Consider the following 13,912-nt stretch of genomic DNA (forward strand, 5'->3'; position numbering starts at 1 on the left):
ACTGGCTTAAGCAGGGGGACACGTCTGGCACTGCAGGATTTGAGTCCCTGGCGGCGTAGTGTGTTACTGATGGTAGGCTTTGTTACTTTGGTCCCAGCTCTCTGTAGGTCATTCACTAGGTCCCCCCGTGTGGTTCTGGGATTTTTGCTCACCGTTCTTGTGATCATTTTGACCCCACGGGTGAGATCTTGCGTGGAGCCCCAGATCGAGGGAGATTATCAGTGGTCTTGTATGTCTTCCATTTCCTAATAATTGCTCCCACAGTTGATTTCTTCAAACCATGCTGCTTACCTATTGCAGATTCAGTCTTCCCAGCCTGGTGCAGGTCTACAATTTTGTTTCTGGTGTCCTTTGACAGCTCTTTGGTCTTGGCCATAGTGGAGTTTAGAGTGTGACTGTTTGAGGTTGTGGACAGGTGTCTTTTATACTGATAACAAGTTCAAACAGGTGCCATTAATACAGGTAACGAGTGGAGGACAGAGGAGCCTCTTAAAGAAGAAGTTACAGGTCTGTGAGAGCCAGAAATCTTGCTTGTTTGTAGGTGACCAAATACTTATTTTCCACCATAATTTGCAAATAAATTCATAAAAAATCCTACAATGTGATTTTCTGGATTTTTTTCCCTCAATTTGTCTGTCATAGTTGACGTGTACCTATGATGAAAATTACAGGCCTCTCTCATCTTTTTAAGTGGGAGAACTTGCACAATTGGTGGCTGACTAAATACTTTTTTCCCCCACTGTAGGTGTTCCTCTTGTCCAGGTGGGAAAGGGCAGTGTGGAGTGCAATATAGATTGCATCATCTGTGGATCTGTTGGGGCGGTATGCAAATTGGAGTGGGTCTAGGGTTTCTGGGATAATGGTGTTGATGTGAGCCATGCCCAGCCTTTCAAAGCACTTCATGGCTACAGACATCAGTGCTACGGGTCGGTAGTCATTTAGACAGGTTATCTTAGTGTCCTTGGGCACGGAGACTATGGTGGTCTGCTTGAAACATGTTGGTATTACAGACTCAGTCAGGGACATGTTGAAAATGTTGGTGAAGGCACTTGCCAGTTCGTCAGCACATGATCGGAGTACACGTCCTGGTAATCCGTCTGGCCCTGCGGCCTTGTGAATGTTGACCTGCTTAAAAGTCTTACTCACATCGGCTACGGAGAGCATGATCACATAGTCATCCGGAATAGCTGGTGCTCTCATGTATGCTTCAGTGTTGCTTGCCTCAAAGCGAGCATAGAAGTGGTTTAGCTCGTCTGGTAGGCTTGTGTCACTGGGAAGCTCGCGGCTGTGCTTCCCTTTGTAGTCTGTAATAGTTTTCAAGCCCTGCCACATCCGACGAGCATCAGAGCCGGTGTAGTACGATTCAATCTTAGTCCTGTATTGACTCTTTGCCTGTTTGATGGTTCGTCAGAGGGCATAGCGGGATTTCTTTTAAGCCTCCGGGTTAGAGTCCAGCTCCTTAAAAGCGGCAGCTCTACCCTTTAGCTCAGTGCAGTGGTTGCCTGTAATCCATGGCTTCTGGTTGGGGTATGTACGTATGGTCACTCTGGGGACGACGTCATCGATGCACTTATTGATGAAGCCAGTGACTGATGTGGTGTACTCCTCAATGCTATCTGAAGAATCCCGGAACATGTTCCAGTCTGTGCTAGCAAAACATTCCTGTAGCTTAGCATCTGCGTCATCTGACCAATTTTTTATTAACTGAGTCACTGGTGCTTCCTGCTTTAGTTTTTGCTTATAAGCAGGAATCAGGAGGATAGAGTTATGGTCAGATTTGCCAAATGGAGGGCAAGGGAGAGCTTTGTATGCGTCTCTGTGCGTGGAGTAAAGGTGGTCTATAGTTTTTTTTTCCTCTGGTTGCAAATTTAACATGCTGGTAGAAATTAGGTAGAACAGATTTATGTTTACCTGCATTAAAGTCCCCGGCCACTAGGAGCGCTGCCTCTGGATGAGCATTTTCCTGTTTAGTTATGGCCTTATACAGCTCATTGAGTGCAATCTTAATGCCAGCATTGGTTTGTGGTGGTAAATAGACAGCAATGAAAAATATAGATGAAAACTCTCTTGGTAAATAGTGTGGTCTACAGCTTATCATAAGATACTCTACCTCAGGCGAGCAAAACCTCAAGACTTCCTTAGTATTTGATTTTGTGCACCAGCTGCTGTTTACAAATATACACCGCCACTCATTTTCTTACCGGAGTCAGCCGTTCTATCCTGCCGATGTAGCGTATAGCCCGCTAGCTGTATGTTGTCCATGTCGTCGTTCAGCCACGACTCAGTGAAACATAAGATATTACAGTTTTTAATGTCCCGTTGGTAGGATAAGCGTAATCTTAGGTCATCTCATTTCTTTGTCAGTGGGCAAACATACAAAATCAGCAGGGGATCAAATACTTTTTTCCCTCACTGTACGTCCACGATATCTCTGTCTCTTTCTCCTGCGAATGACGGGGATTTGGGCCTTGTCGGGTGTCTGTAGGATATCCTTCGCGTCTGACTCATTGAAGAAAAAATATTCCAATACGAGGTGAGCAATCGCTGTCTTGATATCCAGAAACTATTTTTGGTTATAACAGACGATGGCAGAAACATTATGTACCGAACAAATTACAAATAACGTGAAAAAACACACATAATTGTACAATTGGTTAGAGGGCTGTAAAACGGCAGCCATCTTCTCCAGCGCCATCTCTATCGACCTTCTGGAATTGTGATAGAGTGAATTTTAAGTGAAATAATCTGTCTGTAAACAATTGTTGGAAAGATTACTTGTGTCATGCACAAAGTAGATGTCCTAACCGACTTGCCAAAACTATAGTTTGTTAGCAAGAAATTTGTGGAGTGGTTGAAAAACAAGTTTTAATGACTCCAACCTAAGTGTATGTAAACTTCCAACTTCAATTGTAGTAGAACTGCATAAGTGTTGCTCTCCACTTTATGGAGGACCGAGTTTTGAAATCAGTGGAATTAGAGTATGATAACTAAGGAGATGGAGAGAATTCTGGCGATTGATTGCAAATATGTCGAAAAGAGAACACACAGAAGGCTCCGGATTATATCTTAAAACGAAGGGCAACCTTGGCATCCGTGACAGAGAGGGAGAAGCGTCCATCCATGTATACGGGTAAGAGAGTCTAGCTAGCTACATTGTCAGATATTACACATTTCTAATTTTATCAGAAAGTTGTTTTCATCCTGTAGGTTCATGCTCTACAACATTCGGAGAGTACGACCCTGCCTTACACAGGAAGCGGCACAGGTCCTAATCCAGGCACTTGTCATCTCCCGTCTGGATTACTGCAACTCGCTGTTGGCTGGGCTCCCTGCCTGTGCCATTAAACCCCTACAACTCATCCAGAATGCCGCAGCCCGTCTGGTGTTCAACCTTCCCAAGTTCTCTCACGTCACCCCGCTCCTCCGCACACTACACTGGCTTCCAGTTGAAGCTCGCATCTGCTACAAGACCATGGTGCTTGCCTACGGAGCTGTGAGGGGAACGGCACCTCCGTACCTTCAGGCTCTGATCTATCCCTACACCCAAACGAGGGCATTGCGTTCATCCACCTCTGGCCTGCTGGCTCCCCTACCTCTGCTGAAGCACAGTTCCCGCTCAGCCCAGTCAAAACTGTTCGCTGCTCTGGCACCCCAATGGTGGAACAAGCTCCCTCACGACGCCAGGACAGCGGAGTCACTCACCACCTTCCGGAGACATTTGAAACCCCACCTCTTTAAGGAACAGGATAAAGTAATCCTTCTACCCCCCAAAAAAAAAAATAATAATGTTTTATTGTAAAGTGGTTATCCCACTGGCTATAAGGTGAATGCACCAATTTGTAAGTCGCTCTGGATAAGAGCGTCTGCTAAATGACGTAAATGTAAATGTAAATGTACTCAGATTTCAGAGCACTCTCATCTGTGTGCCAGAGCGCAGAATAACTGACAAATTTATGAATGCTCAACACCCGTTGAATATGAATATGGCCGGTGTCAGTAAACGTTGTCAAAAAAGTGTAATTCAATAGTTGCCAGCAGCACAGTTGCAGGCACCAACGCATTGGATAATATAAAACATTTACATTTACATTTACGTCATTTAGCAGACGCTCTTATCCAGAGCGACTTACAAATTGGTGCATTCACCCTATAGCCAGTGGGATAACCACTTTACAATTATTATTTTTTAAACAGCCTAACCAGCTCTGCTAGGGCGAGTAAAATGGTCAGAGTGAGCTGTTCTCTCATTTGTGTCTGGAAGTAGCTAACAAGCTAGCCAACGTTAGCCAGTTAGCTTGGGTGCTTGACTGCTGTTGTTAGGTCAGAACGCTTGGATCAACCCTACTTTTCGTCCAGAGCGTCCAGTGTATGCTCCGAAAGCGAAACACTCAGAATTTACGAACGGCCAATCTGACAACGCTATGAGTTTACGAATGCCCAGAGCACACTATGGCACTCCAGATTAAATTTACGAACACACCCATAATATAAACCAGCCTTTAGTCTTGAAATCTTTGTTTGTTTAGTAAATAGCCTCATGTGAATCCTTAAAGAGATGGGTGGGGCTAAATCTTAAGAGGGTGTGAACGATGCTGAATGGGTGTAGACAAAGAAGAGCTCTCCAGTAGGTATCAAACATTCAAGGGCCATTTTCTCAAAAGTGAGGTTACAAGTTTATCAACTTTGAAAGCAGAATTGTTCCTCAACTGTAGTGTATGATATACCACTTTCTAGCCCTGAGTTTCTACTTTTATCCAATGTTAAAAAACACCATTTAAAATGTTGCTATATAAGACCGAATCGAGCCGGTCGGTCACAAATATTAATCCACTTGGACTGGTCGACCAAGAGGTCAACAGAGACAGAGCTGGCCCTGGACCAAGGTAAGGTTGTTGTCTCCCTGGGCACATGTACATTCAACACCTAAGTGCTTACACTGATTTCTCACATAGATGCAAATCTTAAATCAGGTTACAGACCAGTTAAGTAGGCCTAAGACCCCAAGACATAACGAGTGCAGCACAATCAGTAGGCTAGTTATTGGTTTCGTAACATAGGTTAGTGTTGGACTGAACCTACAGGACAGTAGATCTCCAGGAAGAGGGTTGGGCAGCCCTGCTTTATGCCCTTAAAAAAAAACGATCTTCTGTAAAAGCATGAGGCAAATTGGGCCAAGACAGTACCAATAACTACAGCAGGTCAAACCCTTTTGCCAGTGGTAGACAGGACATTGGCCAAAAGTCTTAACCCAAACCTTACGAGAAAACCTATGCTCATCCCTGCATGTTCACTTTGCATTGTATACAATCCATTGCTGTTTGTAGAACTTTCCCATCCCACTGGGTAAGCAAACTTTTAACATTCTGCCTTTTCTCCCCAGTGATTACACAATCACTCCACTGACAGACAGCAATTAGTAATAACGCAACATTGTTCCCATTGAAAGACGTATCACAGCAAAATGGAATGCCATACGTTTTCCCCTGTATAATAGTCTGATTGCCACTCATCACGAGAGCTGCTAACAGCCAACAACATCAGTCTACAATGCCATAGAGCTGTCAATCATCCACTGACACTGCCAAATTAGAGGGCACAGACCTTCAAGTCTCCAACAGGAACTTACCTAACTGGCAATTTTGTCTCCCCCAAGAAACAAATTAGAACGCAATTCGGAAACAAAAGTGGATCTTTGAAGGAAACTAGACAACTTGATTGATGGCCGCTGTCACTTCTGTGTTGTCTATGCTGTTGTGTCGTGTAAAAGTAACAATCTTACAACAACATTGGATGGCAGAGTGGATAAGGGAGTAAAAAGAATATCAAGCTGTTGATCAGATTGTGACAGTGCACCAGGCACGGTGTAGGCCGCACAATATAGCACTCATTTGCAAATTGCAAAGTCTTTAGTGTTTACCATCGTTTTAAATGAGGAATGTCCAATATGATGTTTCTGACAGTTGGATGAATGGACACTCGTAACCTCCTCCATATAACAAGTGCCCCCCTTTAATGGCCCAAATTGATCCATTTGGCCCGGCAGTGCATTGTCCTCTACATGCACTGTTTTCCTCATGCATACATCTTCTAATCCTTTTAGAGGCTGGCAGCCAAGGATGAAGGGGCAGCGTTGAATAATTCACGATTGTCCCTGATAAAAAAGAAGTGGAGACACAGGCTTGTAGTGCACTGAATCAATATTAAACTTGAACTGATCACATCCATATAAGGGAATGACTGAGGGCGACTACATATACAGTATTAAGGGACTGACTGATCCCCCTCTCCACCACTGGGATGTGGACTGTAAAATGTCAACAGCAGTATTGAAAATATAATTTAACTAATATTGTTCCCAGTGATGGCTGCTCTCCTGTCCTGTCACTTGTCACTCTTCCACACTGTGAGGTGAGGTGTCTTTCTGCTTCAGTAGCTACTTCAGTTACATTTCCTCATGTTCTTGGCTGACACCACTGAATGTGAAACTAAATATTCACACTAGATAGAATAATACCCATTCGATGCCTTGGTGGTTCTCTCATTGATTGTTTGATATTTAGTCATGCATGTTTAGCTCATGTATAATTTGGTTTATTGGACTTATTTTCAAATATAGCCCAGTCACTTAGCAGTCACTTTAGTGCAATTCTTACAGACATAAATGCTTTCTTTTTGGGAGTGGTCCATTATCAGAAGCGACAGAGATGGAGACAAACTGGGGAAAGAGTGGAGAAATGTCACTCCAGAACACATTTAAGTTCCTACACATGTCTGAGAATGTCTTTCCGAGGCAGCCAAACATCCCCAATCTTCTTCCTTTCTTTCTTTCATTACAGCTCGCACATAAATGCCAACTAAGATAACCCGCCATATCTCCGCATTTCCCTGACATTAACAGACAGTCTCAGCTACAGACATTGCTTATTGGTTTTCACAGAAGTGATTTGTGATGCTTTTGTTGGCGCTGTGTGTCTGTCTACCGTGCCTGTAATGACAACTAAATGAATATCGGTTATTGCCCGATTCAATAGAGTAGAGTCGGTAGATCAACATTGCCACCATAATGTATGCAATGTATGCATTGCATTAATATAGAGTATGGTTTTATTTACACTCAATTCCAATCATGGAGAATGACACCATCTGGTTTATTCATACATTAAACCATTTACCCTTTAACTGTTGATTGTAATGAGCAGTTGAGAAAAGAGTTAGCTGGAAAATGATGATATTCAAGGTGAATATTGGAAAATCTGGGCATTTGTTTTAGGGTGGTTGTTTAACAGAATGGGGATATTGAAGATCCTTTCGACTGTGAAGAAGAATTAGCTCGACCGACTACATGTAGATAATGAGGGAAAAACATCTGGACTGGTTGCATTCATATTGTGTGTTCCAGGCTGAATGTGTGTGATCATATACTGTAGAAGCAGCACATGACTCATTCTGCTACTGCATGTTAAATCCCTACCTTACACAGAAAGCGGCACAGGTCCTAATCCAGGCACTTGTCATCTCCCGTCTGGATTACTGCAACTCGCTGTTGGCTGGGCTCCCTGTCTGTGCCATTAAACCCCTTCAACTTATCCAGAACGCTGCAGCCCGTCTGGTGTTGAACCTTCCCAAGTTCTCTCATGTCACCCCGCTTCTCCGCACACTCCACTGGCTTCCAGTTGAGGTTCGCATCTACTACAAGACCATGGTGCTTGCCTACGGAGCTGTGAGGGGAACGGCACCTCCTTACCTTCAGGCTCTGATCAGACCCTACACCCAAAAGAGGGCACTACGTTCATCCACCTCTGGCCTGCTAGCTCCCCTACCTCTACGGAAGCACAGTTCCCGCTCAGCCCAGTCAAAGCTATTTGCTGCTCTGGCACCCCAATGGTGGAACAAGCTCCCCCACGACGCCAGGACAGCGGAGTCACTGACCACCTTCCAGAGACACTTGAAACCCTACCTCTTTAAGGAATACCTGGAATAGTATAAAGTAATCCTTCTTACTCCACCCCCCATAAAAAATAAAGGTGGTTGTCCCACTGGCTATCATACGTTGAATGCACCAATTTGTAAGTCGCTCTGGATAAGAGCGTCTGCTAAATGATGTAAATGTAAAATATAAATGTAAGACAAAACACGCTTACACAAACACACGCACGCAAGACATGCACATGTGCCCACACGAGCACACACACACACTTATAATGGCACCGGAGTGGATGGCTGACGTTTTACGGGCTCCTAACTAATTGTGCTATTTTGTTAGTTTTTTCGCATTGTTTGTAATTGATTTTGTACATAATGTTGCTGCTACCGTCTATTATGACCAAAAGGAGCTTCTGGACATCAGAACAGCGATTACTCACCTCGAACTGGACAAAGATTTTTTCTTGAATGAGTCCGACGCAAAGGATATACTGCTTTCCCGAGACCAGGCCCGTGAAGAAAAGATGGAGATACCGGGGGCGGAGGTCGGGGTGCCTTGTGAGAATTCGTCGGCGAGTGGGTAAACCGCCACTACCATCAGTCCTATTAGCCAACATGCAATCACTGGAAAATAAACTGGATGATCTACAATCAAGACTATCCTACCAACGGGACATTAAAAACTGTAATATCTTATGTTTCACGCGAGCCTACCAGACGAGCTAAATACCTTTTATGCTCGCTTCGAGGCAACCAACACTGAAGCACGCATGAGAGCACCAGCTGTTCTGGACGACTGTGTGATCACGCTCTCCGTAGCCGATGTGAGCAAGACCTTTAAACAGATCAACATTCACAAGGCCGCGGGTCCAGATGGATTACCAGGATGTGTACTCAGAGCATGCGCGGACCAACTGGCAAGTGTCTTCACTGACATTTTCAACCTCTCCCTGACAAGTCTGTAATACCTACATGTTTCAAGCATACCACCATAGTCCTTGTGCCCAAGAAAGTGTAGGTAACCTGCCTAAATGACTACCGCCTCATAGCACTCAGGTCGGTAACCATGAAGTGCTTTGAAAGGCTGATCATGGCTCACATCAACACCATCATCCCGGAAACCCTAGACCCACTCCAATTCTCATACTACCCCAACAGATCCACAGATGACGCAATCTCAATCGCACTCCACACTGCCCTTTCCCACCTGGACAAAAGGAAAACCTATGTGAGAATGCTGTTCATTGACTACAGCTCAGCACTCAACACCATAGTGCCCACAAAGCTCATCACTAAGCTAAGGACCCTGGGACTAAACACCTCCCTCTGCAACTGGATCCTGGACTTCCTGACAGGCCGCCCCCAGGTGGTAAGGGTAGGCAACAACACATCTGCCACGCTGATCCTCAACACTGGGGCCCCTCAGGGGTGCGTGCTTAGTCCCCTCCTGTACTCCCTGTTCACCCACGACTGCGTGGCCAAGCACGACTCCAACACCATCATTAAGTTTGCTGATGACACAAGAGTGGTAGGCCTGCTCACCGATAACGATGAGACAGCCTATAGGGAGGAGGTCAAAGACCTGGCAGTGTGGTGCCAGGACAACAACCTCTCCCTCAATGTGAGCAAGACAAAGGAGCTGATCATGGACTACAGGAAAAGGAGGGCCATTCATGGTAATGGAAATACACTGAGACTCAGATTTTTCACTTTAAAATGGATACCAAACAATATCAAGTTCAACAAACCATACAACTCTATGCCCAATGACAACTTTTAACAATTTCCACTGAACATTTTACAGGAAGAACTGCCCACTGGGCAAAAACTGGTTGAATCAACATTGTTTCCATGTCATTTCAACAAATAAATTAAATGTGATGACGTTGAATCAACGTGGAAAACTGATTGGATTTGCAAAGAGTCATCAACATAAGGGAATTTAATATTTTTATCTAAATCTAATGACATGGTGAAATTTTTTGTTGATTTCGTGTTAGTTAAAAACTCAACCAAATGTAAATCAAAATAAGACGTTGAACTGACATCTGTGCCCAGTTGGTGTGCAGATACAGTTTGCATCTGCACAGTTTTTCCAGTAACTGTGTGTCATTTCCTTACTGTGTAAATTATTCAAAGTAGTCATTGTGCATATAATTGTTTGGTTTGTTAAACTTTTCAACCAATGTTTTTTGTTTGGCATACATTTTTTAATGAAAAATCAGAGTCTCAGCGTAATTCCATTAAAGTGGAATTGCCCTATAGTTGGTTGGAGGTTGTCCATTGATTGGCGCTGAGGTTGTGGGTTTGTCAATCAAATTTTATGTTATGTTTTGACGGTACCTGGGTCGTTCTTGAATTGTGGTGGCATTTGCGTCCCTCGCCTTTGCAACCATGAAAAACACTTTAAAATGACAAATAGCTACACATCATATATGATTTGGTTTATATTTAACTGTTTATCAATGATAAAAACATCATCCAAGTCCTTAATACTGCAGCATTATATGTTTATGAATTGTTTAAAGCAATTAGGGCAAGTAAATTGGCTTGTCCCAGTAGACATGAGTACACAGTGTTACCTGGTGTTGATTTTTCAGTGTAACATTTATAGTGTTGATTCAGGTGGCAAATTAACTCTGTAAATGTTAAATTAACACTCATTGGTGTAAAATAACCCCAGTGTTGGTATTAAGTTGAGTGTGAGCGTGTGATTGTGTCAGTTTTACTTTGTGGAGAGTAAAATATTCTCATCAAAACCACACCCATCATTTCCATATTCCCCAGCATGCTCTACTGCAGGTAGATCTTTTTAGGATAATTTTTATTATCTGTGTTTTTGCAAGTACATTGTTTGATTGATTAATCTTATGCTACACAAAGATAATAACATACATTTTTCTTAACTAATCCAATCAGTTAGTTAGATTTACTGCACCCATTACTGAAATGGTTGTTCCAGTTTAAATGGTTTTAGTAGTCTCCTTTATCAATGTTTATAACCTTGACATTCAATCTGAATGAAGGTTGCGGGTGAATGAAAACTCCAACTGTTGGACATCCTAACTCTGGCTGGATTCCAATAGGAATTACACATCACTTTGCAAGCCAGCATAATGTGACTTGCAGTCCTGATGTGGCCTGTAAACAATGAGTTTCAAGCCACTGTTTTATGGTAAAACTAGACCATCAAAATAAGGTTTTATGAGATGTCATAAAGAGTTTAATTTTAATGATAACATTTGCCTAGGAACTCACTTGGTGAAGGCCACAGGACTGAAAATGAATTCAACAACCATGTCTATAATATTGTTTATAATATTGTAACGTCCTTAACCCAACACTAAGCGACCTCTTGGCGTAATGGTTAAACAATACTATATGCGCATAACACCATTGGTGCAAACTACAGTTGAAGACGGAAGTTTACATACACTTAGGTTGGAGTCATTAAACTCGTTTTTCAACCACTCCACAAATTTCTTGGAAATTTCCAGAAAATGATGTCATGGCTTTAGAAGCTTCTGATAGGCTAATTGACATCATTTGAGTCAATTGGAGGTGTACCTGTGGATGTATTTCAAGGCCTACCTTCAAACTCAGTGCCTCTTTGCTTGACATCATGGGAAAAGCAAAATAAATCAGCCAAGACCTCAGAAAATTATTGTAGACCTCCACAAGTCTGGTTCATCCTTGGGAGCAATTTCCAAACGCATGAAGGTCCCACGTTCATCTGTACAAACAATAGTACGCAAGTATTAACACCGTGGGACCACGCAGCCGTCATACCGCTCAGGAAGGAGACACATTCTGTCTCCTAGAGATGAAAGTACTTTGGTGCGAAAAGTGCAAATCAATCCCAGAACAACAGCAAAGGACCTTGTGAAGATGCTGGAGGAAACAGGTATAAAAGTATCTATATCCACAGTAAAATGAGTCCTATATCGACATAACCTGAAAGGCCGCTCAGCAAGGAAGAAGCCACTGCTCCAAAACCGCCATAAAAAAGCCAGACTACGGTTTGCAACTGCACATGGGGACAAAGATCGTACTTTTTGGAGAAATGTCCTCTGATCTGATGAAACAAAAATAGAACTGTTTGGCCATTATGACCATCGTTATGTTTGGAGGAAAAAGGGGGTCGATTGCAAGCCGAAGAACACCATCCCAACCGTGAAGCACGGGGGTGGCAGCATCATGCTGTGGGGGTGCTTTGCTTCAGGAGGGACTGGTGCACTTCACAAAATAGATGGCATCATGAGGAAGGAAAATTATGTGGATATATTGAAGCAACATCTCAAGACATCAGTCAGGAAGTTAATGCTTGGTCGCAAATGGGTCTTCCAAATGGACAATGACCCCAAGCATACTTCCAAAGTTGTGGCAAAATGGCTTAAGGACAACAAAGTCAAGGTATTGGAGTGGCCATCACAAAGCCCTGACCTCAATCCTATAGAACATTTGTGGGCAGAACTGAAAAAGTGTGTGCGAGCAAGGAGGCCTTCAAACCTGACTTAGCCAGCTCTGTCAGGAGGAATGGGCCAAAATTCCAACTTATTGTGGGAAGCCTGTGGAAGGCTACCCGAAACGTTTGACTCAAGTTAAACAATTTAAAGGCAATGCTTAAAGTTTAAGAGGGCTTATCTACCGTCCCCTTTGCTAGATTTGAGCTAATCTGGCTCAGGCTAATGTTGTTGTTGTTGTTGTTGTTGTTGTGCATAGGCAACTGAGGGAGATATAGCGTACTGCTTGGTTGATCAATTTAAAGTTCCCAAAAGTAAGACGTGGTATTTATATATTTGCAGAAAACCATTCCGTTTTTTTTGGTGTCTTTGGCTACTGCTTTCTAAATAATGATCTAAACAAAGTTGTGCTGTTCTGCTGCCTGTAAACACAGTCCATTAGTGCAACATCAATGTGAATGTCATCGGCCCTATGGCATGGCCTATTTGCATAATAGGTCTACTCTAGCTGTGATTGGTTATGGCGCACCGGGTCTGTGTAGAGTCCGACATGGACAAGACGGACAAGTTTTATTTGTTTTTATTTACCGCAGTGTCTATTAATTGCCCAAACGCATGGCCGCTTGTCCATCCATTACTATAGAATTTTCACAAATACTGACTACTTAATTTCCAAACATTCTATTAATAATGAAAACATGAATATTTGCATATCTATGACCTCGTCACAAAATGTAATTACATTTGATGGTGCTAAATCTGTGTCAGTTCCTATTTAACACTGAAAAGTGTGGACCCGTATACACACTGGCCCAGGGTTAATTTATAAAAAGGTTAATTACCTTAGATTTGAGCATCTGTGGCCTTCATTTAAGAAAATCCTCAATTACTTAAAATGTGTAATTGGTGCAACCATCATTGTTGTTACTACTCCTAGCCTACTGTTTAAAAAGTATTGAAAGTCATTAAGCTGCCATATTAGTTGATTTAGAATAGGAAGATATACACAAATACATTTAAATTCAGTTCATTTTATTAAAAATGACATGTCCAAATGCCACCGCAATTCAAGAACGACCCACCTCGAAGGTTTGCAGAGTTAAGATTGTTTGAGATCCTGTCTTACCTTTTGTCGAGCGATGCTTCCATATGATGTTGGGTTCTGGTCGTCCAATGGCAAGACACATTAGAGTAATGTTGCTGCCCTCGTTCACTGTGATGTCCGTCGATATGTTTGTGATCTTTGCAGGTACTAAGGAAAGTGGAAACAAAAACATAGTACTTTCAATTATAATTTAATTAATTCAATTATACATTTAGTAAGAATATAGCTACAGCACTTTTGTTAGAAAAATGTTGACACATTTTTTCATTAGGTGTAATCAAAGCAGGACCTCATCTAAACCATCACAATTGTCACGATCGTCGTAGGGAATAGACCAAGGCGCAGCGTGATGAACGAACATGTTTAAACTTTATTATCTTTAGTGATAATAGACAACAATAAACACAACAAGAAACGACTC

At 42.7% G+C, this 13,912-nt stretch overlaps 1 protein-coding gene across 2 annotated transcripts in view; it reads right to left on the bottom strand.

The window, feature by feature from the left end:
- opcml (opioid binding protein/cell adhesion molecule-like) overlaps window positions 1–13,912 on the bottom strand; it is a 479,068-nt gene that overhangs the window by 98,113 nt on the left and 367,043 nt on the right. For both annotated transcript variants that reach the window (XM_041886366.2, XM_041886365.2), the window contains one exon: window positions 13,513–13,638. In XM_041886366.2, coding sequence (XP_041742300.2) covers window positions 13,513–13,638 — 126 coding nt within the window. The remainder of the gene's footprint in view (window positions 1–13,512; window positions 13,639–13,912) is intronic.

Source organism: Coregonus clupeaformis, unplaced genomic scaffold, assembly GCF_020615455.1.
Source record: "Coregonus clupeaformis isolate EN_2021a unplaced genomic scaffold, ASM2061545v1 scaf0016, whole genome shotgun sequence".
In the NCBI taxonomy this organism is placed as follows: domain Eukaryota; kingdom Metazoa; phylum Chordata; class Actinopteri; order Salmoniformes; family Salmonidae; genus Coregonus; species Coregonus clupeaformis.